Source organism: Rhipicephalus sanguineus, chromosome 1, assembly GCF_013339695.2.
Source record: "Rhipicephalus sanguineus isolate Rsan-2018 chromosome 1, BIME_Rsan_1.4, whole genome shotgun sequence".
Classification (NCBI taxonomy): domain Eukaryota; kingdom Metazoa; phylum Arthropoda; class Arachnida; order Ixodida; family Ixodidae; genus Rhipicephalus; species Rhipicephalus sanguineus.
The window spans coordinates 167,097,233-167,123,487 of record NC_051176.1 but is presented as its reverse complement, the minus strand read 5'-3'; the positions used below and the strand labels follow the sequence as shown (position 1 = coordinate 167,123,487).

The following is a 26,255-nucleotide window of genomic DNA, read 5'->3' as shown; positions in this document are numbered from 1 at the left end:
TTATTGCGAAAACCGTAATATGTTCACCGGCAAGGTAGAACTCCACAGCGTATTTGCACCATCGTTCGGAGGCTTCTTATTGCAGTTTCATATGGTTACTTGGCAACCCGCTTGCTGGTCAGCAAGCAGAGCAGCGACTAGCTTCCATCAGTTACAAAAGCTACAAGCAAGAACCGCTATCAGCGAAATGTATAAAGAGCTGTGATATTAAGCAGCTGAAACAGCGCCAATAAGTTGTTTCGGAATGAAACAGATATACCATGAACAAGAAGTACAAAATTTTGAGATACTAACAGAGTTTTCATTCAAATGAAACCACATTGGTCGCAGTTAGTAAGTTTTCAAGCGAAACATATATGTGCATAGGCATTTAATGCTGGCGTTATAAGATATATATATAACAAATATGTGAATGTATCGAAGTATCTTAAGATACAATTGGAATGTATCGTATCGGATACAATCAGTGTTGCAGTATCTTGTATCTGTATCTCAAATACTGCTTGCCTGAGTATCTTGTATCGTATCGCGATACAATTTGAAAGTATCTTTGCCCAGCCCTGGTACCATCGATAGTTCTGCATCACTAATACACGCACACAATCACAAACGCAAACTTGGCGTGTACACTTGTCTAATAATTTCCTTTCGCTATCAATCTCGCTTCCGTGCCTGTTTCTTTCTATCTCCTTCCATGTCTTTCTCTGTCTTTATTCCCTTTATTTCTAATTTACTTCTCTCTTTATCTGTCTATCGCTTCTCTCTCTCTCTCTCTCTCTCTCTCTCTCTCACTATTTTCTCTTTCTCTCTTTCTCGTGCTCCACTTCGCCGAGCAGAGTTTTCTGCTGTACTCGGCTGTGGGGGCTTGCCCAATTCCTGTGGCGCATGCCCAGCTGTGCTTTTCTGCGGACACCCAAGCTTTTACGGCCGGCTTAAACAGCTCCGCTGTTAATACACAGAAACACATACGTCGACCGTACAGAATAAATAGTGAACACAAATGCAAAATCGAAAGGGGAATAAAATTCGGCAGATCCCACGTACCGTGGGTGTCGATGTTATGCGAAGCATGCGGCGGGTAGGTGACTGTGGCGTAACTTTTTTTACTGAGCGACACGTTACAAATCGACGCTAAAGATTTGTATAAATTTTCTACGCACACTTATATATGTTGAAGAGCCGCATATGTGTTATATAACCAGTTTACGGTTGGTTAACGCTGCCAATGGCAACGTGGGTATTACCAACACCAGAAGTGGTAAGCTGATTTGTAGTGCTTATATGTGTCCCGAGAACGCACGCACGTTTCACGAACCCGCGTACATGTGTGCAAGAAGTTTTTGACAGTTCTTGAACAAGGGCATCATCACCGTGATCAGTGAGCACCAGCACCTGGTCATGACTTGTTATAGGATCCGGTCGTGATCGTGGTGACGAGGGGTCCATGTGTAGTGAAGTATGTGGTAATCACCTGTGGCGCATACCCGTACACCGCGGCCAGTGGTAAACGGGTATGTGCCACACGTGTCTAGTGGAAAGGGTTTCATGACGTACGCGACAGGATTTTAACGTTATTCATGTCATGACCCGGCAGTCATATTCGTCAAATCCTCTTACCCTCCCATGCAAATTTTGGTCTATACCAAGTTAAGGAGGCGATCATGAGAGCACCCAGACGTGACGAGGGGTCCATGTGTAGTGAAGTATGTGGTATAGTAGAGATGTTGGAATTCGTGGATGCCTCGGTCATTTCGTCGACAAATTGTCTGTCGACAGAGCCGGCGACATGTCGGAACCTGAAGCCACCCTAAGCGTTGTGCGGACACCCAAGCTTTTAGGGCCGGCTTAAACAGCTCCGCTGTTAATACACAGAAACACATACGTCGACCGTACAGAATAAATAGTGAACACAAATGCAAAATCGAAAGGGGAATAAAAATAAATAAATTACACGCAAGCGGGTGCCTGTAGTCTAGTCGGGTGCATCTTCTAAAGGCCGCGGCACTTCCTCCACAAAGGCGGAAGAATACGAACCTGCATCAATGGACGCGCACTCTGGCATTGCGTCACGAGCCGGACGGCCGGTGACTCCGCCATCCGGCCGACCGGCTCGTGAGCGAGACTACTTCTTTAGTCGCGGAGGCAGTCGGCGGTCGCGCTTCGGTCATCTGGTCAGGGTCTCTCCTGCCTTCTTAAGTTGCACACGTTAATAATTAATGCAGCTTTAGATTGAAGCAGCTGTAAATACATTAATTCAATTTTACACAAACACAGAGCTTAAACGCATATTGATATTGAAATTATGTTATGCGATAAAACAAATTAATTTTTATTTCAGTGCTCATAAGTGAACACGCTTTAGCTTCTGTTAAATTTTAGTAATAGCGATTAATGGCTTCGTCGTATCGCAAACCTGGTATCAGAAATATCAAGGAGAGGGGTGGGGAGGGGCCACGTGCCCAGTGTGTACCCGCAGGCTGCGCCCCTACTCGTCATGTTATGCCTGCTAAATGCATAATGTTTGCTTATCTTTCCCATTCTGGAGGCTCTTCCAGCCTAAACCATTTAACATTTCAACCTAGAACAGACACGTGCGAAACATTTTTCTCCCTCTAATTGTCGAACATTGGAATCCGTTGCCTCGAAATGTTCGTGAATTGTAAGTTATTTTTATCGCCAACTGATGTATGATACTATCCCATGCTTTACCCCGAGAAGGTTCCGAGACACTAAAAGAGCCTGCATTATTGTTCTCTCATAAACAGTGTGAAGTGTCGTTGAGAATACATCCACTTTGGAGCACACTCACCAGATTCGCTGCCTTCCTTTTACTCAAGACAGGGGCGATCACTGACGTAGTCACCATGAAGTAGGGCCTCGCGAGTCGTGACGTCAGCCAAGTGAGTAGATACCATAAGTGGTAGAACTCCGGGAAGCAGTCTGGAACGACATTTTTGTTTTTCCTTTTAGTAGCTTCGGTGTCGACGTATATTAACCTGCTGGTAACGATACTTTCTGCGGGTTTGAGTGCCAAAACGACGATATGACTATGAGGCACGCCGTAGCGCGGGGACTCCAGATGAATTTCGACCACCCGGGGTTCTTCAACGTGCATCTAAATCTGAGCACACCGGTGTTCTTTGCATTACGACTCCATCGAAATGAGGCCGCCGTGGCCGGGACTTGAAGCCGTGCCCTTATAGCAGCAACGTGCTATAAGATACCGCGGCGGGTAACCTCCTGGCTGTGCTTTCGAAGAGAAAAACAGGAAGTCTGCCTTTTGTCAGGGTTATCTTAGCCTATGTGTTTTTGTTTTTAGTCTATGCGTTTGTTTATGACGTACGAGAAGTGTAATTGTCCAGCAGTCCTGCGCGAAGCCGAATTGGGCTTAGAAATTGTCAAAAGTGCGATTGGGTCCTCGTCACCACTAAATTAGGCTCGCTGCTGGACAAATTCCTACACCGGAGAGCACGAATTACTCGCATCCTACGTCAACTAATTTCATCGCACGCCAACAAATCGCCTCATTTCCGCATGGAGCACATTCGGGGCAAATATATATATATAGTAATGCTAGAACGCGCCGTCGTTTCACGCGACAAGAATGTAGACAAAGGACAAGCGCTATAGGAAAAAAATTCTGGCTACGCTACTGACACAGGGCAAGAAAGAGTCACCGGCTCGTGGGACATCTATATATATATATATATAGATATATATCTATATATATATATATATATATATATATATATATTATATATATATATATATATATATATATATATATATATATATATATATATATATATATATATATATATATATACATATATATATATATATATATATATATATATATATATATATATATATATATATATATATATATATATATATATATATATATCATATATACAGGGTTGGGCAAAGATACTTTGAAATTGTATCGCGATACGATACAAGATATTCAGGCAAGAAGTATTGAAGATACAGATACAAGATACTGCCGCAATAATTGTATCCGATACGATACTTGGCAATTGTATCTTAAGATACTTCGATACATTCTCAAATTTGTTATTATAGATTCATATAATGTAGCAGCAAACGCCTATACACAAAAATGTCTGCTTGAAAATTTCTTAACTCTGACCTATTTTGTTTCACTTGAAATAAATGTCTGTTATCTCAAAAGTTTTGCCCTTCTTGTTCAAAGTGAGTTAGTTTTCTTCCAAAACAACTTATTGGGGCTTGTTTTAGCTTCTTCACAGGACAACTCTTTATACACTTCGCTGACAGGGGTTCTTGCTTGTCATTTTTGCAATTGATGGGAGTCGCTGCACAGCTTGCTGACCAGCTAACGGGTTGCCAAATAATCACAGTAACTTCAATAAAAGCCTTCGCATGACTGCGCAATTACCGGTGTGGACTTCTACCTTGTCCGTAAAAGAAGGGTTGCACAATACCGTATATCCCAACAGGTGTACAGCAGCAACAACGCTGGTAGCGACTTTCCTTTTTTTGGATGGGGGGGGGGAGGGGAGGGGAGGAGGGGGAATGCATGGTGTACATGGGGTTTGTGACCGTTCGCTAGTTCGCAGACCAGAAAAGCAGTCCAGAGACCTAGGTAATGTATGTGATGCAGAATGACAGCTAAGAAAGCACTTGTACTAATAAAGAAATTGTGATTTCATAAATTCTTTGAATGAATGTAGATGGAAGTGAAAATTACGGTACGCGAAGATATTTTCTGTTAGGTATACGTACCAGTGGTGCTAAAGTTGTTAAAACTTTATTTGCATATAAGTTAATTCATTGCATGCAAGTCAAACTTACATCCACGAGATCCTTCAAACCGCTGATATGCAAAGTCTACGCGACCCAAATCTTGCACGCATCACATTTCGTTACGGAGCAAGACGCAAGAGAGTCTTGAATAACGACACTGTAACATCAGAATATGCGCGATAGACGCCGCACGCAGTGGAGTACGCGGCGCAGGACAGTGGCTAAGAGCAAGTGTCATGGCATTGGCACAACTAAAAAGAACAGAAATCAAGAAAACAAAAGGTGCGTGGGCTGTTCGTAGACGTCCGCGCGCTTGTGTTCCTCACCTTCTACCCTCGCTGGAGGACTCTGGCGTAAAAATAAAATAACGCCACTGCCCTTAGACTTATTCAGATGGCTTAGTGATACTGAGTACCAGCTTGAGAAGCGGAGCTGGGCCAGAGATTATTGTTTCGCATGGTTGTGTTGCGATGGAAGTATCTTGTATCTTAAGATACACGATACGTCATCGAATGTATCGGAAATACAGATACTGATACTCGTCTTTCGAGACGTATCGCGATACAGATACAAGATACCCATAGAGTATCTAAGATAGTATCTAAGATACATGTATCTTCGATACTGCCCAGCACTGTATAATATATATATATATATATATATATATATATATATATATTGTTGAGGTGTTTATTAGACGGCAGTCGGAGACGATGCTCAATGGCGACAGTCAAGCAAGAACACGAGCTCAGAGCGCGAGCGGGAAGAGCCCAAGAGGACGACCCATTAGAAGGCTATAGAGAGCGCAACCCCTTACTCAACTCAAAGGCTTCGCTACAATTACCCCAGGAACGAAAAGGGAGTCGTCCGGCGACCTAACAGCTCGTCACTATGAGTGGGTCATAGTAGGCCTTGAGGCGCTCCACGTTGACTATGTCGCGCCCTCGACGGCGCATGTCCGAAGATGGTTCGATGGGTTCGATCACGTAGTTGACCGGGGATGTGCGCTCGACGACCCGATAGGGGCCTTCGTATTTCGGCAGTAGTTTTGAAGAGAGGCCAGTTGCAGTGGTAGGGACCGAGAGCCATACGAGTGCTCCAGGGAGGAACGTGGACTCAGAAGTGGTGGTGCCGCCGCGAATGCTCTTCTGCCGCTCTTGTTCCTGCGTTGTAAAAGTCTTGGCAAGCTCGCGACACTCTTCCGCAAGCCTGGCTGTGTCAGAAATCGGCGCACACTCAGTTGAATCCGGCTTGTATGGGAGTATCGTGTCGATGGTGTGCGACGGGTGCCTTCCGTACAATAAGAAGAAGGGTGAAAACCCAGTTGTGCTTTGGGGGGCGGTATTATAGGCGTAGGTGACGAAGGGCAGAATGGCATCCCAATTTGTGTGATCGGCGGCGACGTACATTGAGAGCATGTCGCCGAGCGTGCGGTTAAAGCGTTCGGTGAGGCCATTCGTCTGCGGGTGGTAAGCAGTAGTTTTGCGGTGAACAGCATGGCACTCTTTGAGAATGGCTTCGACGACTTCCGACAAGAAGACACGGCCTCGATCGCTGAGAAGCTCCTGGGGTGGACCGTGACGCAGCATGAATCGGTGTACCAGGAAGGAGGCAACGTCGCGTGCTGTAGCCGCTGGGAGGGCGGCGGTTTCGGCGTATCGCGTTAGATGGTCAACAGCGACGATTGCCCAGCGGTTACCAGCCGATGTCAGAGGAAGTGGTCCGTACAAGTCGATGCCCACGCGCCCGAACGGACGGTTAGGGCAAGGTAATGGTTGTAGACCAGCGGGTGACACGTTCGTTGAAGGTTTTCGGCGTTGGCAATCGAGGCAGGAGCGAACGAACTTCTGCACGTAGCGGTACATCCCTCGCCAGAAGTATCGTTGTCGAATGCGGTGGTAAGTTTTGGATACCCCAGAGTGCGCGCATTGTGGATCAGAGTGAAAGGACTCGCATATTTCAGAACGCAGACTGCGGGGTATCACAAGTAGCCACTGGCGGCCATCGGCGTTGTAATTGCGTCGGTGCAGTAGGTCGTCACGAATGGCGAAATGGTGGGCTTGAAAGCAGACCACGTGGGGAAATCGGTGGCGTGGTTGTTGTACCACAGGCCCGCCACACCCGCGAGGTAGAAAACCAAGTTGCTGAGTTTGCCTGCCTCGTCCCATTTATTGGGTACGCTCACACGCTCGTACATCGCAAGCCAGTCCTCAACGTCGGTCCCATCCGCGCCGGTGAAGATAGGGGGGTCGCGGATGCGGGGGACACCGGGGCAGGAGGTCGTTGTGGGAGGAGGCGTTTGCTGAGCAGCGTCTTGAGGCATGGTAGTTGGTAGGGTACGGGATCTTAGCTCCAGGGGCATCGAATGGGAGCACAGCACCTCCACCAATTTGTTGAGGTGTTTATTAGACGGCAGTCGGAGACGATGCTCAATGGCGACAGTCAAGCAAGAACACGAGCTCAGAGCGCGAGCGGGAAGAGCCCAAGAGGACGACCCACTAGAAGGCTATAGAGAGCGCAACCCCTTACTCAACTCAAAGGCTTCGCTACAATATATATTATATATATATATATATATATATATATATATATATATATATATATATATATATATATATATATATATATATATATATGTGTGTGTGTGTGTGTGTGTGTGTGGTGTGTGTGTGTGTGTGTGTGTGTGTGTGTGTGTGTGTGTGTGTGTGTGTGTGTGTGTAAGGGGCCGAGGCACATCCAGCAATACTACTGCAAACGGTCGACACTGGTGCGATATTTAGCAAGCAGTGACAGAAAATGTAAGTTGCTGTGAAACTCGGTATAGAGTACCCTACCGCTGCCATCACGGTCGCGGTGATCGTGATCAGTGGCGTAGTTTGGGGAGAGTGGGGGCAGGAGGGGGGGGGGAGGCCATTTGTAACCGCTACTGGGTGATTCCACGAGAGATCGAACATGCCTGTCCGGTCGATATTTTTGTTTTGCCTGGGTTTTTTATATGTTATGTGGGCACAATCAATGTGCACAGAACCGAAAATTTTATTTCCAAGAAACGCTCCCATCGCGCCAAAAAAATATTTGAAGCTGGCGGCGCGCGCCTCCTGTTTTTGCTCACTGCAATGTTTTCGGAATTCATGACCGAATTTAACGCGAGCTATAAATGATGTGTCGAAAATTTTTTCTGCTGGTTTTAATACGCATTACTGTGAATTACATCCATGCTTTTTTGTGCCATCCTCAAAAAGAGGAAAATATGAAAAAACGGCAAACACGGCCGAAATCAAAAAAGTGTCCTAAGTTTGAGGCGTCTTTGCGCCTTTCCTATTTCAAACAGAAACTTGAAAACAGTGTCAAATATAGAAAATAGTCTTTGCAACATTTGTACCGAAGATCATTTTCCTACGGGCAGCGAAAAAAAAGAAAAATAGTTAAAGAAGCGAGTTTTTTCAAAACAGTTCATTTTCAAAAAATAAAATAAAAAGAACTCCGGTCTCAATTTTGACGACAATTTTTTATCGAAGAGCGCTTATGTCAGTGAACACATGGTTTTAATATCATATGTCCTCATTCGCATTGTTCTTAAGATATAAAGGGCCAAAATGACCCTTGCTGTGTGTGCTCACTTCAGTGCGACTGATGGTTGTTATCAGCTTGCATTGTGCGTAAATCTAGTTTTAATTATTCTGCTGCAGCAAAACTTTGCTCTGGTGGCTTTTCGTCAAGAGAAATGTGTTCTCAGGTTTTATTTGTGCCTATCGTGTGAAAGTGGGCTGCTGCCGCCCTCTAAAGGGCTAACGTGTACACAGTCTGCAGCCTACAACCTCGCCTACAATCAGAGGAAAGGTGGGCGCCCCTGTTGAAGATAGCAATCGCTTCTTCTTCCTTCAGAAATGCTTGGTCTACCTCATCACGGTTAGATGTACAGGTTTTTCTTGAGAAGCGTAAAGCAATGCTAGCAGACCTCGCAGGTGTCGCGAAGATCCTCAGCCTATGACAGTAGCTTCTGGAGGTAGGCAACAACAACAAGAGCAAGGGAAAAAAAATTTGCGCAACGAAAATGTTCTTCTCAGCAATCTTATTTTTGTGAACGCGTAAATAATCGGCACAGAATACTCGGACGTAGCCATGGGCCGCGCGCATCGCGTGTAGTGAACAACTATAGACCTAGAGCAAGTCGAAACGTTTATACTGAACGGCGCCGCAAACATTATCTCACATCTGCGCAGCTGTCATGAATGAGTTTCCAGAACTGCTCACGGTCTCACATTTTATGAGCAAAGCTGTCTAAGCGCTTTGGGCTGTAATAATTAATTTGTAGGCCACACTCGTTGTCAAAACTAAGGATAATTCTGTCTGGCGCCACCAATGACCTCTGCTGTTCTCGACGTGGGAAATCACTTTAGTAAAGTGCCAACAAAACATCATCAATTGGGCAGCTTCGGCCACTTATGGCTTAATCATGCCGCACCGCACGTTTTCTGGCTGCTGAAACGCTGAGGTAAAGGTCGAGATGACACAGGAAGACGTTATCTGCGACGCCGAAAACACGTGATAGCGGGAAGTGAAACAAACGGCTCGGAAATGATTGCGCTAACTTCTTACAAATGTTGTTTAGGCACAGTGTGCATCGAATGGGGAAGATACTTAGAGCGTACAATGCACGGTAATGGAAGGGAAGCAAGCAGGCAGTGAGAAAACAACTGCATAACAGTGCGCCTGCTGATTGTGGCGTTTAGTTGAAGATTAAGTTGGCCTTCGCTGCATACAGATGTTTTATTCGGTGTGCAAGGAGAGTTTTGACAAAGTGACCTAAACCATGTGCTCGCTGTGAGTCGCGTGCTTCTGATTAGCGAATACTGGCGGGGTAAGTTGAGGTTACCATTCATGATTTGATAATGCTTGCCGAATGAGCCCCAACCCATCCTTATTCTTCTAGTTATTTCACTCTCATGGTTCGGCTCCGCGGTTACTACCTGTCCTAAGTAGACGTACTCCTTTACAACTTCCAGTGTCTCGCCACCTATCGCAAAGCGCTGTTCTCTGCCAAGATTGTTCCACATTACTTTAGTTTTATGCATATTAATTTTCAGACCTACTCTTCTACTTTCCGTATCCAGTTCAGTAATCATGAGCTGTAATTCGTCTCCCGCGTTACTCATCAATGCAATGTCATCAGCGAATCGTAGGTTACTGAGATACTCTCCATTAACTCTTATCCCTAACTCTTCCCAATGTAGCGCCCTGAAAACTTCCTGTAAACATGCGGTGAATAACATTGGAGAGATCGTGTCTCCCTGCCGTACGCCCTTCTTTATTGGGATTCTGTTGATTTCTTTATGGAGGACTATAGTGGCTGTGGATCCGCTGTAGATTTCTTCCATTATGTTTATATAGGCTTCGCCGATGCCTTGATTCCGCAGTGCCTGCATGACTGCTGATGTCTCCACCGAATCAAATGCCTTCTCGTAATCTATGAAGGCTATGTATAGGGGTTGGTTGTATTCCGCGCATTTCTCTATCACCTGATTGATAGTATGAATATGATCTATTGTTGAGAATCCTGTACGAAATCCTGCCTGGTTCCTTGGTTGATTGAACTCTAATGTCGTATTAATTCTGTTAGCAATTACTTTTGTAAATAGCTTGTAGACAACGGACAGTAAGCTTATGGGCCTGTAATTTTTCAGGTCCTTGACGTCCCCTTTTTTATGGATCAAGATGATGTTGGCATTCTTCCAAGATTCTGGTATCCTCCCCGTCGAGAGGCACTTCGTATACAGGGTGGCCAGTTTCTCTAACATAATCTCTTCACCGTCTTTCAACAGATCTGATGTTACCTGATCCTCACCAGCTGCTTTGCCTTTTTGCATTCCCTTTAGGGCTTTCTTTACTTCTTCTGTCAATGCTGGTGGGATGTCAGATTCCTCTGCGCTATTACTCCTTCTTACGTTATCATCCTGAATGTCTCGGCTGCTGTACAGATCTCTGTAGAACTCTTCCGCTACCTCAACTATTCTATCCATATTGTTTGTGACCTTGCCTTCCTTGTCCCTTAATGCATACATCTGATTTTTGCCTATGCGCAGTTTTGTCTTCATAGCTTTGAGGCTTCTTCCGTTCTTTAGAGCATGCTCAATTATCTCCATATTATACTTTCTTATGTCGGCTACTTTACGCCTATTGATTAACTTCGAAAGCTCCGCCAGCTCTATTTTGTCTGTTGCATTTGAGGCTTTCATAGCTTGACGTTTCTTAATGAGGTTTTTCGTCTCTTGGGACAACTTACCAGTGTCCTGTCTAACGACTGTACCCCCGACTTCCACTGCACACTCCTTGATGATACTAGTCAGGTTATCATTTATTGCGTCAACGCTAAGGTCGGTTTCCTCGGTTAAAGCCGCGTACCTATTCTGAAGAGAAACTCTGAATTCCTGTACTTTCCCTCTCAGAGCTAGTTCATTAATCGGCTTCTTGCGTATCAGTTTCTGCCGTTCCTTCCTCACGTCAAGTTGAATTCTAGATCTTACCATTCTGTGGTCACTGCATCGGATCTTGTTAACTACTTCCACATCCTGTACAATGCCCGGGTGGCCGCACATTATGAAGTCTATTTCATTTTTAGTTTCGCCATTAGGACTCCTCCACGTCCACTTACGAGTAGCCCGTTTTCTGTAGAAGGTATTCAAGATGCGTAAATTATTGCGTTCTGCAAACTCTACTAGTAACTCCCCTCTGGCGTTTCTAGAGCCGATGCCATATTCCCCAACTGCATGATCTCCAGCCTGCTTCTTGCCTACCTTTGCATTAAAGTCGCCCATCAGTACAGTATACTGTGTCTTTACCTTACTCATTGCTGATTCTACGTCTTCGTAGAAGCGTTCAGCCATTTGATCATCATGGCTGGATGTAGGCGCGTAGGCCTGTACCACCTTCATCTTGTACCTCTTATTAAACTTAATTACGATACCTATCACCCTCTCATTAATGCTATAGTATTCCTCTATATTGCCAGCTATATCTTTATGAATAAGGAACCCCACTCCTAGTTCTCTTCTGTCAGCTAAGCCACGATAGCATAGGACGTGTCCGTTCTTCAGCAGTGTATAAGCCTCCTGTGGCCTCCTAACCTCACTGAGCCCTATTACATCCCATTTAACACCCTCTAATTCCTCGAATAGTACAGCTAGACTCGCCTCACTAGATAAAGTTCTAGCGTTATACGTAGCCAAATTCAGATTCCAATGGCCGGCCTGTCCGTACCCAGAGATTCTTAGCACCCTCTGCTGCGTCGCAGGTCTGACCGCCGCCTTGGTCAGTTGCTTCGCAGCCGCTGGGGACTGAGGGCCGAGGGTTAATTGGTGTATTCATGTGGGAGGTAGTGGCCGAGTACTACACCAGGGTGGCCAATCCTGCTCTGGTGAGCAGGATTGGCCACTATCCCTCAAGAGGAAGGTATATAACAGCTGCATCTTACCGGTACTTACCTACGGAGCAGAAACCTGGAGACTTACAAAGAGGGTTCAACTTAAATTGAGGACGACGCAGCGAGCGATGGAAAGGAAAATGATAGGTGTAACCTTAAGAGACAGGAAGAGAGCAGAGTGGGTCAGGGAACAAACGGGGGTTAAGGACATCATAGTTGAAATCAAGAAGAAGAAATGGATATGGGCCGGGCACGTAGCACGTCGGCAGGATGACCGGTGGTCATTAAGGGTAACTGACTGGATTCCAAGAGATGGCAAACGCGTGAGGGGGAGACAGAAAATTAGGTGGGTAGATGAGATTAAGAAGTTTGCCGGTATAACGTGGCAGCAGAAAGCACAGGACCGGGTTGATTGGCGGAACATGGGAGAGGCCTTTGCCCTGCAGTGGGCGTAGACAGGCTGATGATGATGATGATGATGATGATGAAGTTGAGGTTGTAAGCTGCAAACTGCCTACGATTTAGCCCTTTAGGGAGCAGCAGCAGCCCACCCCCGCACACGCTAGACACAAATAAAGTTTGAGAACACATTTTTCTTGACGACAAGACACCAGAGCAAAGTTTTACTGCAGGAAAATATTTAAAACTAGATTTACGGGCAATGCAAGCTGATGGCAACCGTCAATCACACTGAAGTGAGCACACACAGCAAGGGTCATTTTGACCCGTTAAATCTCGTGAACAAAGCAGATAAGGACATAAATATTAACACGGTGTTTTCACTGACATAAGCGCTCTTCGATAAAAAATTGTCGTCAAAATTGAGACCGGAGTTCTTTTTATTTTATTTTTTGAAAATGAACTGTTTTGAAAAAAACTCGCTTCTTTAACTATTTTTATTTTTTTTCGCTGCCCGTAGGAAAATGATCTTCGGTACAAATGTTGCAAAGACTATTTTCTATATTTGACACTGTTTTCAAGTTTCTGTTTGAAATAGGAAAGGCGCCAAGGCGCATCAAACTTAGCAAACTTTGTTGATTTAGACCGGGTTTGCTATTTTTTTTCACATTTTTTTCCTTTTGAGGCGGCATAAAAAAGCATGGATGTAATTCAGAGTAATGCGTAATAAAACCAACAAAAAATTTTAGACACATCATTTATAGTTCGCGTTAAATTCGGCTGTGAAATCCGAAAACATTGCAGTGAACAAAAGCAAGAGGCCCGCGCCGCCACCATGAAATATTTTTTTGGAACGCTGGGAGCGTTTCTTGGAAATAAAATTTTCGGTTCCGTACACTTTCAATGTGCCCAGATAACATATAAAAAACCCAGGCAACACAAAAATATCGACCGGATAGGCATGTTCAATCTCTCATGGAATCACCCTTTAGAGGGCGGCAGCAGCCCACTTTCGCACACGCTAGACACAAATAAAATCTGACAACACATTTTTCTTGACGAAAAGCCACCAGAGCAAGATTTTTCTGCAACAGAATAAATAAAACTGAGATTTACGCACATTGCAAGCTGATAACAACCATCAGTCGCACTGAAATGAGCACACACAGCAAGGGTCATTTTGGCCAGTTATATCTCGTAAACAAAGCAAATGAAGACATATGATATTAAAACCGTGTTTTCACTGACATAAGCGCTCTTCGATAAAAAATTGTCGTCAAAATTTAGACCGGAGTTTTTTTTTCATTTTATTTTTTTGAAAACGAACTGTCTTGAAAAAACTCGCTTCTTTAACTATTTTTTTTCTTCTTTTCTGCTATCCGTAGGAAAACTACCTTCTGTATAAATGTTGCAAAGGCTCTTTTCTATATTTGACATTCCTTTCAAGTTTCTGTTTGAAATAGGAAAGGCACCAAGGCGCCTCAAACTTGGCACACTTGTTTTATTTCGGCCGTGTTTGCCATTCTTTTACATTTTCTTCCTCGTGAGGACGGCATAAAAAAGCATAGATGTAATCCACAGTAATGCGTATTAAAACCAGCAAAAAAATTTCGACACATCATTTATAGCTCGCGTTAAATTCGGTCATGAATTCCGAAAACATTGCAGTGAGCAAAAACAGGAGGCCCGCGCGGCCACCGTCAAATATTTTTTTGGCGCGTTGGGAGCGTTTCTTGGAAATAAAATTTTCGGTTTCGTGAATTTTGAATGTGCCCACATAACATATAAAAAACCCAGGCAAAACAAAAATATCGACCGGACAGGCATGTTCGATCTCTCGTGGAGTCACCGTACTTGCCTTGTGAAAAAACGCCCTGTCAGAAGCTTTGGCGACTTTTTACAAGGCTATAGTGGCTGTACAACATTTTGTTTTTTTTATAAAACGTTCAAACAGAGATATGTCTGAGGGCAAAGAAGCAGCGGTATCTACGATGTAAGAGCGAAATAATTTTCTGAAGTGGCCGGATAGCTGGTACGGCTCTGACGCGTAAATATGCACATAACCTTATAAGCCTTTTGTTTCGTTTCGAAAAAAAAAAAAAGCTACAGCGCGGCTTCACGAAACTACGGGTTTAAATTGTTTTCATTTGTTTCAAGTAGCATTCGCTGCACATTTGCGCATGTGCGTTGATCACCGCAATAACTTGGTGGGATTCGTAATGCGACTGGCCCGCTCTTTATAATGTTCGGCGATTAACGTGAGTGTTTGGGCGAGTTGGTAGTTCATCGTGAAGAAAATTTCAGCAGCGCGGGAATAAACACGAATGCACGAAAAGAGGGCTGCCACGGACAAGCGCCGACCTTCAAGTGATTTTTCGTTCAGAAAAGACACATACATGTAGCGAAAAATTGCGCAGCGCAAAACAACATGTAACTATTACCGCGCGTGATCGCTAACCAGTGACGAAATAAATAAAAATAAATTCCAGACAACTTTATCTTGCGAGAGCATGCGCATGCGAAAGATAATCCACTTCTTTCTTGCGCAAGTCAATGGATTTATTTATTTATTTCGTGCGAAGCAGAAAAGTTCAGCCTAAGGTATAGGAATCACATAGAATCGTAATCTGGCAATTCATGCGTGAGCATCAACGTACTCACACACGTTTGAAAAATGGACAGCCCATCCGCGACATGTTGAACAAGACCTGCCCTAATGCACACCAGCATGAGCAAAAAAAATAATCCACCTAACGAAATACTAAGTACACTGAAACCCGAAAGCCAACTAGACACGGTTCTATCAAAACGTAGTAGTATCAAATTACTGAGCACAAAAGCAATAAACGATCCTAAACAGATCCCTTCTTTCTGGAGATGAATTTCGTCGTCCCATGTCACATATGCCATTTTTAGGTTCGTAGACAACAATTCAAGAAAACCAGCGACATGCACATTTGCAGCGTTTTGAAACGGGATCGCCCCGAATCGGTCTATGCATTGTTCAGTGCAGGTTAATCTGTTAACATGGGGAAGCGAATAGTATAAATCTTTGCTATATCTATTAAGAAGGCACACAAGGGCATGCCAGAGTGATTGGTAAAAAATTATGCCACCTGAAAGGAGTTATTAATAAAAAAAGGGTTATCTACCTTGCGCAAATTCAGCTTTTATTGTAAAAACTTTGCCAATTCGTTCTGCCAGGTGCGATTCTCCGAAACAATGGCGCGAAAACAATCACTCGACATTGTGGGTTTTCACGCCAAAAAAGAACTCTAGCCTGGACTTACTCTTTTCAATTTTTTTGACAAATTGACTTAGATCAAGAGTTTCTTAATGTCAGAATTTGCACGGGATAAGGAAGCACCTTGGGACGGAATGAAATAACATCGATTGCTTCCAGAGCTTTCCTATTATAATCTGCACTGGGCAAAACCGCAAACCCTTCCTCCTTGTCAGCGACCAGCAGCTTGAGCTCGTGCTTATGCAGGTACGAGCAGATGCCGTGAAGGACGGCGCATGCGATGCGGTGGTTCTCTCTGCCCCGAAAAAGCTGTCTGCACTTTGCAGTATGAACCATGGTTCGGGAAAAGAGAAAAATGTTTGTGTGACCACCGAAACTCCTCAGTTAATTGTATGCAAGGTGTGGTATATAATTTAGCATGAACTTGCGGCAATAGGTATATTGGACAAAGCGGGAGATATATTAATAACCGGCTCAGGGAACATCATATTAATGCAAAAAAGAAAGCGGACGGACATCTTGCCATTCACTGTGACGCATGCACCTACGATCCCCAGTTTGAGAATTGCCGCATAATTGGTGAAAGTTCGGACATACTTACCCGGGAAATAATCTAGGCAGCACCGACCGACCGCTCGGGTGAGCAATGCGTAAGCGTGACGTCAGTAGCACTTGCCAACGAAGATTTAAACTATCTTAACACAGCACGTGTCGCTGACGGTTAGTGGCTTGGCTTCATATTTTGCTGATTTATCATGTGGTTGTCTTTCTTGTTTCCATCTTGTTTTTTTTCTTCGGTGCCGCTTATATATGCGCGTTTCTGAAGAAAATGAACGAGACGTAAGTCAGTGCCTTGTTCATCCTTCTTATCGTGCTCGTCTCGGCAGTTGCGCTGTGGTTCACAAGGCATCACCAACCCGCCCAAGTTTTCACGTTACTAAGCTTTTGATAAGATGGAGCGATTTCTTTTCCCACGCGAACGCAGTCCGCATGGGCGAGTCAGCATGACCCGTCGAAGTGCGGTTGACCGTTCGTGCTTGTCCGGAGAACGACATTGCCCGAATCCGTTCCCCCTTTCACTCCTCTGTTTGGCGCGTCTTCCATGGCGTTGGAAAGACGCAGCGAATCTTCGTCCCGCTGAATTGCAGTCTCTTTGCGTTGACGGGGCGGCATGCACTGTAAAAAGAGACCGTTATTTTTACGCCCAATATTGCGTAAAAAAGGCGGTGTCGCCATCGTAAACGTAAACTACGGTATTCTCACCGTATACCATGCCGCGCGCATGCGCATTGACTTTTAGGAGAGAAGAAAGGAAAGAGTAAAGAGGAGGAGCGGCGTCATGCGCTCGCCTTTCGTTCATGGAGGAAATGCTTTCGTTCCCCGCCGCTCATGCACGCGCGTGGACGCTGCGACGACTGCTTGGCGCGCCGGCGCACCTTGTGTTACGGTACTCGCGAGAAACCGGGCATGCGCAGAGCGGCGCAGATACGGCAAGGAACAGCCGGCTCGGCGCCCGATGCGTCACCAGTCTCGCCATTTTCGAAGGCTCTGCTATCGGCGCTGGTTTGGAATCCGTTGGGCCACGTATTGTACTCCCGCTGCAGGTACGTCGCAATCTTTTCTCAAAACTTAATCGCGCAGTGAGGCATGCGAATGATGTGTGTGCTCTGGAAGTATCAGAAAGCCATTTGACTTCACTGGCTGGATTTTGTGCACTTGCTCTCATGACTTTCTTGAACAGACATCTTGCTTTGTGTTTGCACCGCATGCACTGCTGTATACTTCGCCTTGCATGGGTACGCGCCGACTTAGTGCGCGATTATTTTCCTTGTATGTGCCAGTGCAAGAAAGCATGAATATGAACCTTCGAGAGTTAAGGGGCTGATATACTCCAGCGTAACGTCGACGCGCGCGCACGCTCGGCACAGCGACGCTACGCTAACAAACGCGCAGCACTTTATAGTCCGACGCGCGGCGCTACCGACGCGTCCGGCGTCCGTCAGCGCGCCCCGGCTGCAGCCGGCGCGAGATGCGACATGCTGCATTCCGCGCCGGCGACGTTACCCAGACTGCACTCCGTCTGCGTCTCTTCGTGAAGAAGGGACGCCGAGTGCACTCAAATGCGCATGCGTCAAGGCGGCGTACTGCGTCGCGGAAGTGGGAGTATAGAGTGCTCTGTTTTCGCGTCAACGTAGCGTGACGAACCTGACGTCGCCAACTCCCGCAGCCGCGGGCTGACGCGAACGCACGTCGGAGTATAACAGAGCCTTTACAGTTATAAGGTGGCCACACACAGCACGCCGTCAATATTCGCTACATTCAACAGGTATGTAGTTATTGTGAACGGCGTGTTGCGTGCCAGCAATGTAAGGTGTTTTGAAGTTCCCACATATGCGCACTTTTGGTAGGCTGCAGTTTCGTCGAGTTCGCGCTCTTTCCATCACGAGAAGCAGAATGAAACGGTGATAGTTGCGGAAGCATTTTTTTTTCTTCGTTGAAGTGCTGTAATATTTGTTGCCTCATGCTGTATAGTTATGTTTAATAGCTTTTTCTGGAGCAGCAGCTGAATGAGGTTTGAGTTTCCACGTGTGCGCGTTTTGCTGCGCTACGGCTTCGAGTTCTGAACTGTCTTGGTTCGCGTTGACTTTCCGAGGCTGCCGTGAAAGAGAGGTCAAATGGTATCTTTCGCTTAGTACATATTCTGTTAACTGCGACATTAGCGTGGTTTTTTTACATGTATTGCGCCTTGAATGTACGCTTTTTAATGTGACAGCTCGCAGGGCGATTTTTCCGAACTGCATGCCCGTATGCCTAACTGTTGGATGCTTGTCGATTGGATGAGATGTTTGTTGAAGTCATGCAGAGCAAATAAAATGGTTGCAACTGTAAGCTGTGACTTGAATAATTCATTTATTTTGTACTTAACCTAGATTATCAAAATACATTTGTATTTCAGCACTGGATGGTTGTATAATTGCAAAATGTGACCTCCTCTGTTAGCCCACTAAGCAGAGGAATAGAGGTTGCGTTTCTTCAAAGTTCCAAAATGTGACGAAAATTCTTGAAATAAAAACTAATCATACTTGAAGCCACTTAGCATCATTTTGTTGCAGTTGCATCAGCATATGATACAGGAGCTGTGTCAGTACGCCCAATTCATTAGCACTAGTCTCATTTTTTTCTGACATTTAGTTGCGCAATACATGCTGAACTGAAAACTGGAACTACTTGAACTATTAAGAATGCCATTTCATTGTCAGTGCTCTTAACCCTAGATGGTGACCTGTGGAACCCAGAGGAGTACCTTGTTGTTGATCGCCACGTGTTAGGAGCGGCTAGAGAACGTCACTACAGTATTCTGCATGTTATTCACCAGTTAGTTTTCCTTTCACGTCTGTTATGCTGAAAGATTGTAGTCTACTTTGGAATTCGTTCAAAGGTGTGTATGTAAATAATTCTGGAGAGCATTTTCATCTCCTTTTGTAGAAAAAAAGCTGCTAACATAAGCATTGTTTCTTTATTGTGGTGTCAAGAGATCTGCAAAGATGGTGTCTCGTCCTTGCTGTTGTATCTGCAAGCATCCTACAGATTTTCTCTTGAAAACACCTCCCAATAGTAGCCTGCTGTACCTATGGTGATGGAACTTTAACGCCGCTCTAAGGACACATGGTCATTGTCAGTGAAAATCACCTATGTCTCTTTCTGACTTTGACGACGTTTGTCTGAACGCAAAATACGTGTTTATTGTGAGAGTTGTTCAAAAACATTGTCCTGATATTTGATTTAAACTCTCCGATTTGATTCAAACTTATTACTTATATGAGGGGATGGTTCCCGTGACTTTTGTTTTGAAACAGGTGGTAGTAAAAGCCTGGGAACCGTCTGTGATCCACATTCACAATTATTGCAGTCCACCTGTGAGATGACTGGTAATAGTGACGTTTCGACTAAACGTTTGTCTTTTCTAGCTTACAAAAACTCAATTTTTAGTAACAGAACAATCTAAGGGCGCAATAATTTGCCATTGAACGCCAACTTTCTGCCCTGAGTGCCTTTTTTAAGCTCCCAGATATAATCAGTGTTCCATAGTTAAAGCACCCAACTTCGGTACTTTCTCGTTCATCCTCGATGCTAATTCTCAGCGTGGGCTGAAACAAAAATGAGGTCTTTACAATAGTCGCATAATCCACATTCTCAGGGTTGTATTAGTGTATAAATATGTACTACGTGCCCTGAATGCTATCTCATAGGCTGTTGCAGTAAAGAGACGACTTTTTTTTAAATATTAATGATTATGCCTTTATTGAGGGGTGTCGGAGGTTTAACGTCCAAATGTGACGTCCTACCATCCTGTAGCACTTCTTCTGAAGGTCTTTTCATCCTCAAATTCAAGTTGTCAGATGGTGCGAGTGAGCGTGCGTGTAACTAGTCAGCGACGTGCCAAGAGTATAATGCTGCCGCGGATGACGAAGAATTTATTGGTGCAAAAGCAACCTTGGCCAAAGAGGACCATGGCTCATGATATGTTTCTGAACTCAATGTGACATATAACACTTATTTTCCAAGTGTTCCCAAATATACCGCAGATATGCCGAGCAGCAGGCCAAGGGAAGCTTGTACCCATTGCATCACTGGCGGACGCCCAGCCGCACTGGGGATCGAACCTCGCACCATCCGCATGTGAGGCAGATGCTTAAATCACTAAGTCAGTGCTGCAGCAAAAAATCAGTACTAGTACAGTGAAACTTTGCTGCGCATTAGTGGTTAACATTTATGTTAGATTGGGTGATTTCTAAGAAGGAGAAATATCTGTATAAACAACATTTATGGATAGCCTTGAGACACCCAATTTCAACATCTAGGACCTGCATAACTTTTAATATATTTTGGAAATTACTACAAATCTGGGTACAAGCTCATGAGCAGCTTCATTACTGCAATATTTAGCATTGTTTTTTTCCTGCTTTTGCACAGGGCACTTTTGGTATTAACCCAGACCATGGAAGCAAGGCTGAGAAAAAAAGCAAGGAAAGAGAACCCAAAAATATTCAGTTTGACGAAAAAATCATGGATTCTGAATGGAATGTTTACGTGAGTAGCACAATTCCTGACTGCATTTTCTTGAGGTTGAAGTATTGAATACAACGGACCATAGCAGTTGTCCATACTACTACTACAGCAAATGAACTTCACATGTTCAAACTTCTGGCTAAAGTCTAGCTTTATAAGTGTACAAAAATAAAGCCAACAATGTAAACACAATTTTTGGGCAGCTTGGTTCGCTCTATGCCCGAGTAGCTTCCGCTGGAGATGCCACTTGTGCGTTTTCAAGGAGTTCTGTATGGATGCACAATGTTGCAAATGCAACCTTGCCTAAAACTATTTTGCTCGTCAATGTTGCTATGAAGACACGTCCAGTCAAAGCGAGGGAAATGCTGGCTTAGAGGAACATAGAAACCGTGAGGGATAAACTAAGTAAGCCTGTGCCATTTTGTTCTCGGACATTCTCCTTTTATACTGTCAGATTACTGATGGGCGCATCGATTACTTTGTCATCTGGGTAGCTTCCCTAGCTTCATTAGTTTTTTACCTCTTACTGATAAATTTAATTTCACACAGTCTTGTTAGCGTCAGTTCACGTATACTTCCATTTCATTACACGCATCAGAAGTTGACAGTAGTTGATGCGGAGTGACCTGAGAGCAGCTGCGTTACCTGTTTAGGAGGTAAAATGCTTTGTGGTCCATGCAATGTAAATAGGGGGTCATCGTTTTGCAACTAGACTGCAGATGAAGCATATGTCAAATATCTATTCTGACTGTGCCCCAAGCTACGTTCTCCTTGAAAAAGTGTCCAGTATAGAGCGACTACCTATGCAATGGTATTCATTGTGTGCTTACAGGAGGCATCAGAGAAATGGAATTGGAGAGTCTTTTAAGTAAAAATTTGTAGTGAATTATTTAGCGATTTGAAATTTTGTGTTGATAACGTTTTATTTTTTGAATCACGAGACAACTTCAGGGGATGATGGTGAAACAAAAAAGTGAAGCACTAGGGTGGACCTAACAAGGAGTTGGAAGAAAACCTAATGTTGAACTGGTAAGGAACAGAACATCAGTTAACCATAAGTCGTGAAAGAATAGAACTGATAAATAAGTTCATTTGCTTGGCCATGGAGTTACCATTAACTCAAGCAATAAGAGGGAAACAATTGAGAAGCTAAGAATCGCGTGAAATACACTTCGCTGGTACTCATAGTCGCGGCTTTCCAGTATCTGTCAGGACGAAAGCTTGCCACTACTCACCCATATAGGACAGGATAATAGATGAGGTTGAGATTAAATGAAAGATTAACATGAAAGGGCCGGAAGAGAACAGAATAAACTATGAAATAAATACTAGTAATGATGTTGTTGCTGAAACTAAATAGAATATATGAATGGGCAGTGCATGAAGTGTAAAAAAATAAACAGATCGTCACTTTGGATGGAGCTGTGAATTTGAAGCAATAGCAAGTGCTGTAGTGCTGACAAAAAGGACATGGGAGGCTGAAATTAATAAATCTAGGGCGCTGAGGCTGGTGCAACTACTAGGTAAGGGTTAATAGAAGGAAAGTTCGAGATGCGTTGTTCAGAGTAGACATGTTTAAGCTGATGATAGAAGTAAAGCACGGACTGAGGTACTAAGACAACTGTCTCTTTATAACCGATTTCTTCTTTCATATAAAGGTGCCGTGAGAAGATCTATGTCTGAAATCACTCCACTATTTCAATGCTGCATTCTGCTGTGGCCGCTCATTATATGCTAACAGCCTGAGTACTCTAATTTAAACCTCCATAGCCTAAAAGTCACATCGTAGGTAGTGTTATATAGTCTCTCCACGAATAGCAGTGTATTGTATTGTCTTACGCTCTTTTCTTTTTTGCAGATTTTTGAACACCTAAAAATGTACAAGATAGATCAAACTGTTACAAAGAGATTATGATAAAGTTATTTATTGTGCCTGGAATGGACATATGCCAAGTGCAGAATCCAGGTGTGTGGAGAACTTTAATAAATAGCAGCATTGCCCATTTCCACTGCATTGTCTTCCTGCACAGCATAGTTACACTTCCCACATTACAGCAGTGTCCCAATCCAAGCATGCAGTTTTTAGGCTTAGTCAGAGTGCCATACGTGGCTGCATAGTAGAAAAACAGCAGCGCTGCAACTGTGTTAATCAGGTCGAATGAATTTCACACCATGAAATAGCGTGGGCATTGAAGATCGAGAATATCTTTTGTGTACGTTACAAATCACCTAAGTTGACAAATCTGCATGAGTTACGTTCCAGTAGTATGGGCAGACAGTTGCCTATACGCAAAAGGGATGTTAGTTTTCATTTTGCACTGAAAACCTAGAAAACCAGCAAAATGTCGTTGTGCTCATTTCACAGGGCTTTCGTTCAACCATCTGTACTGCTCACGGCATGGTACAGCGGCGGCGCTGGCAGCGAGGATGCCCAAGGATATAAGAGCGGCAACGTGGAACCATCACTTCAGTGGGTCCGGTGGCGGCATGGCGAACTCCCGTTTCAAGCACGTCTGTTTCATCTTGCAGATTGCCGTTATCGCCGGCTGCCCCGATGTTCTGATGCATGATCCTACAAGCGACGCACCGCGCAGTCTCCTACCACGATTCAGCGGCGCTCGAACTGGCGGCAGTGCCCGATCTTCGGCGGGGCAGGAATGCGCTGCTGCTGATCGTGGGAAGGATTTTCCGTCTATTGACGTGCTTTCGTTCAACCATCTGTACTGCTCACGGCATGGTACAGCGGCGGCGCTGGCAGCGAGGATGCCCAAGGATATAAGAGCGGCAACGTGGAACCATCACTTCAGTGGGTCCGGTGGCGGCATGGCGAACTCCCGTTTCAAGCACGTCTGTTTCATCTTGCAGGTAACATACAATTACAAATGCTACCGAAGTGATAACCGCTGTCCGTTGCTGCTACCGGACCCTCTGAACTGTACTGCCGTTGTGACACTACTGGTGCATTGCCTAAGAATGTCATTATTGTTACTTTGTGGCGACGTAGAGACCAATCCCGGTCCCAAAGTTGATGAAATGTTGTCGCAACTACTGGCTGGGCAAGCCCGCATCAGCCAGGAATTAGCTAGCCTATCTGAAACAGTTGCATCATTTGAAAGTCGTCTAATGAATGTTGAGACAATGGCAGCGTCTATGTCAAACATTATACCACGTGTAAGTGAACTGGAGCAGACCGTTGGTACGCTTCAAAAACTAGTTGGCAAGCTTGACCGTCAGAACGATGAGCTAGAGAACAGACTCCGTAAAAACAACTTGATAATTCATGGTTTGCGTGAGACATCTTCCGAGACGACTGACCATCTGCTTGAGTCTGTATTGGATCTGTTATCAGTTAAACTCGGTGTAAAGTGTGACGACATAGAGCGTTGCCACAGGCTTGGAGCAAAAAGAGGAGATAAACCTCGGCCGGTAATTATTAAACTAATGGATTTCAGGTCAAAGATTGCTATCTTGAACAACGCACGAAAACTTAAAGGAAGTAAAATTTACATAAATGAGGACTACTCTGCTCGGGTTCGACTGGCACGTAAAGCGCTGTGGCAGAATTCCCAAGATATGCGCAAGAATGCTGGCAAAGTGAAGCTTAAGCACGACACACTCACGATTGATGGTGTTCGTTACATGTGGGAAACTGATAAAAATGCCATTGTCAAGGTTTCTACGAATTCACTTTCAGCAGGGTCAGTCTCTGTGAAATCGGCTTCTGCGCAAGCGCTTGGTATGAACTCAGCTTCCTCCGATTCTGTTTTCGCGAAGGCTGATTGACGGTGTGATCAGAATATAATTGTCCTCAATGTAAATGCGAGGAGTATACTAAACAAAATTGAAGCTCTGAACTGTTTAGTGGAATGCCACAACCCATCAGTTGTTTGCCTTACTGAGACTTGGCTAAATGATACTGTTAATGATAGCGAAATTTTGCCTGCTGGTTATGCACTTCTTCGGAAAGATAGGCATGTTGGCCGTGGAGGAGGTGTGGCAGTTTTAATTAAATCAAATCTTGAATTTTCTTCATTACCTGACCTTCCGGGCACAGAAACTATTTGGTGCAAAATATACATTGAAGGTATCGTAATAGTTGTTGGTGTCCTTTATCGCCCTCCGAACTCCGACGATGTTGTTCCTGCTATTAATGATTACCTTGTCAGTAACAAGTTGTACGATTGTAAATTATTGTTAGCTGGAGATTTCAATCTCCCGTACGTTAACTGGAACTTACTTACCCCAACTGGGCGTGATCGGGCGCTTTGCGCTTCCCTGATCGACCTGACGGTTTCTTTTGGGTTAACTCAACTTGTAGATACTGTAACACGCGAGGACGCAATATTGGACCTTGTATTTGTAAACCAGCAACTCTTAACGCACGGTGTAAAATGTGAAGTCATCGAAGGGTTATCTGATCATAAAGCTGTTGAAGTTGCCTTGAACTTAGTGTGTCCCCCTCAAAGACCTGAGATCAAAACTGTTTTGAACTTCTGTAAAGCTGACGACACTTCCGTATTGGACACTTTAGCCTCATCTTTTGATGAATTTGTACGTTGTAGCGAATTTTGCAATGTAGATACGCTGCTTCTTAAGTTTTGTGACATTGTGCGTGAATGCCTATCAAAGTACGTGCCTCAAAAATATATTAAACGGAATCCAAGACATCCATGGTATAATAGAGATATAATTCAGCTCACTCGTTGCGTAAAGCGCTTACGTAAGAATCGTCATTCCAGGTGTGAGGAAAATGTTTCTTCATTTAACACATTGAAAAGTAAATTAGGCGCTAAAATGAAAGAGGCTAAGAACTACTACTTTAGCAATACTTTGGCTACATTTATGAAAAAAAATCCATCCAGGTTCTGGAGATCGATTAGTCCTGCATCGTCTACACCTTCATCATTTATTGTTAATGACCAATCCTGCTCAAATCCTGAAGCTATAGCAAATGCCTTTAATAATTACTTTAAATCTGTTTTTTCTACTGATAACGGCATCAATCCTTCATTTACTGCATGCAGCAACCTGCCTGCTCTTCCTGGTCTTGAAGTAAGCTCCTCTGGAGTACATAACCTGATATTAAATCTTGATGTTACGAAAAGCTCTGGCCCAGATGGTATTCCAAATATGTTTCTGAAAAGGTATTCAGAGTGGTGTGCTAATTATCTTACTGTAATATTTAAAAAATCAATAAGCTCTGCAACAGTTCCCCAGCTGTGGAAATTAGCAAACGTCGTGCCTGTATTTAAGTCCGGAAACAAGCAAATAATACCAAATTATAGGCCAATATCTTTACTTTCTACCAGCTCTAAACTTTTGGAGCATATCATT

The 26,255-nt window shown here is 44.2% G+C and overlaps 2 protein-coding genes across 6 annotated transcripts in view; one reads left to right on the top strand and one right to left on the bottom strand.

Moving 5' to 3' along the window:
• LOC119380097 (cytochrome P450 3A24-like) overlaps positions 1-26,255 on the bottom strand; it is a 46,537-nt gene that overhangs the window by 1,790 nt on the left and 18,492 nt on the right. Inside the window, exon 5 of the mRNA XM_037648968.2 lies at positions 2,810-2,940. Coding sequence (XP_037504896.2) covers positions 2,810-2,940 — 131 coding nt within the window. The remainder of the gene's footprint in view (positions 1-2,809; positions 2,941-26,255) is intronic.
• LOC119401792 (uncharacterized) lies at positions 17,221-25,421 on the top strand. Of its 5 annotated transcripts, none has more exons than XM_049417597.1 (6): positions 17,221-17,455; positions 19,127-19,290; positions 20,826-20,942; positions 22,780-22,887; positions 23,287-23,391; positions 23,451-25,421. In XM_049417597.1, the coding sequence occupies exon 6, from the start codon at positions 23,484-23,486 to the stop codon at positions 24,702-24,704; it is 1,221 nt and encodes a 406-aa protein (XP_049273554.1). In that variant the 5' UTR covers positions 17,221-17,455; positions 19,127-19,290; positions 20,826-20,942; positions 22,780-22,887; positions 23,287-23,391; positions 23,451-23,483; the 3' UTR covers positions 24,705-25,421. The 5 variants fall into 5 exon arrangements, with proteins under 5 accessions (XP_049273554.1, XP_049273547.1, XP_037524715.1 ...); XM_049417590.1 differs by adding an exon at positions 21,754-21,950 and having other exon boundaries at positions 23,287-25,421; XM_037668787.2 differs by lacking the exon at positions 19,127-19,290 and adding an exon at positions 20,438-20,531 and having other exon boundaries at positions 23,287-25,421.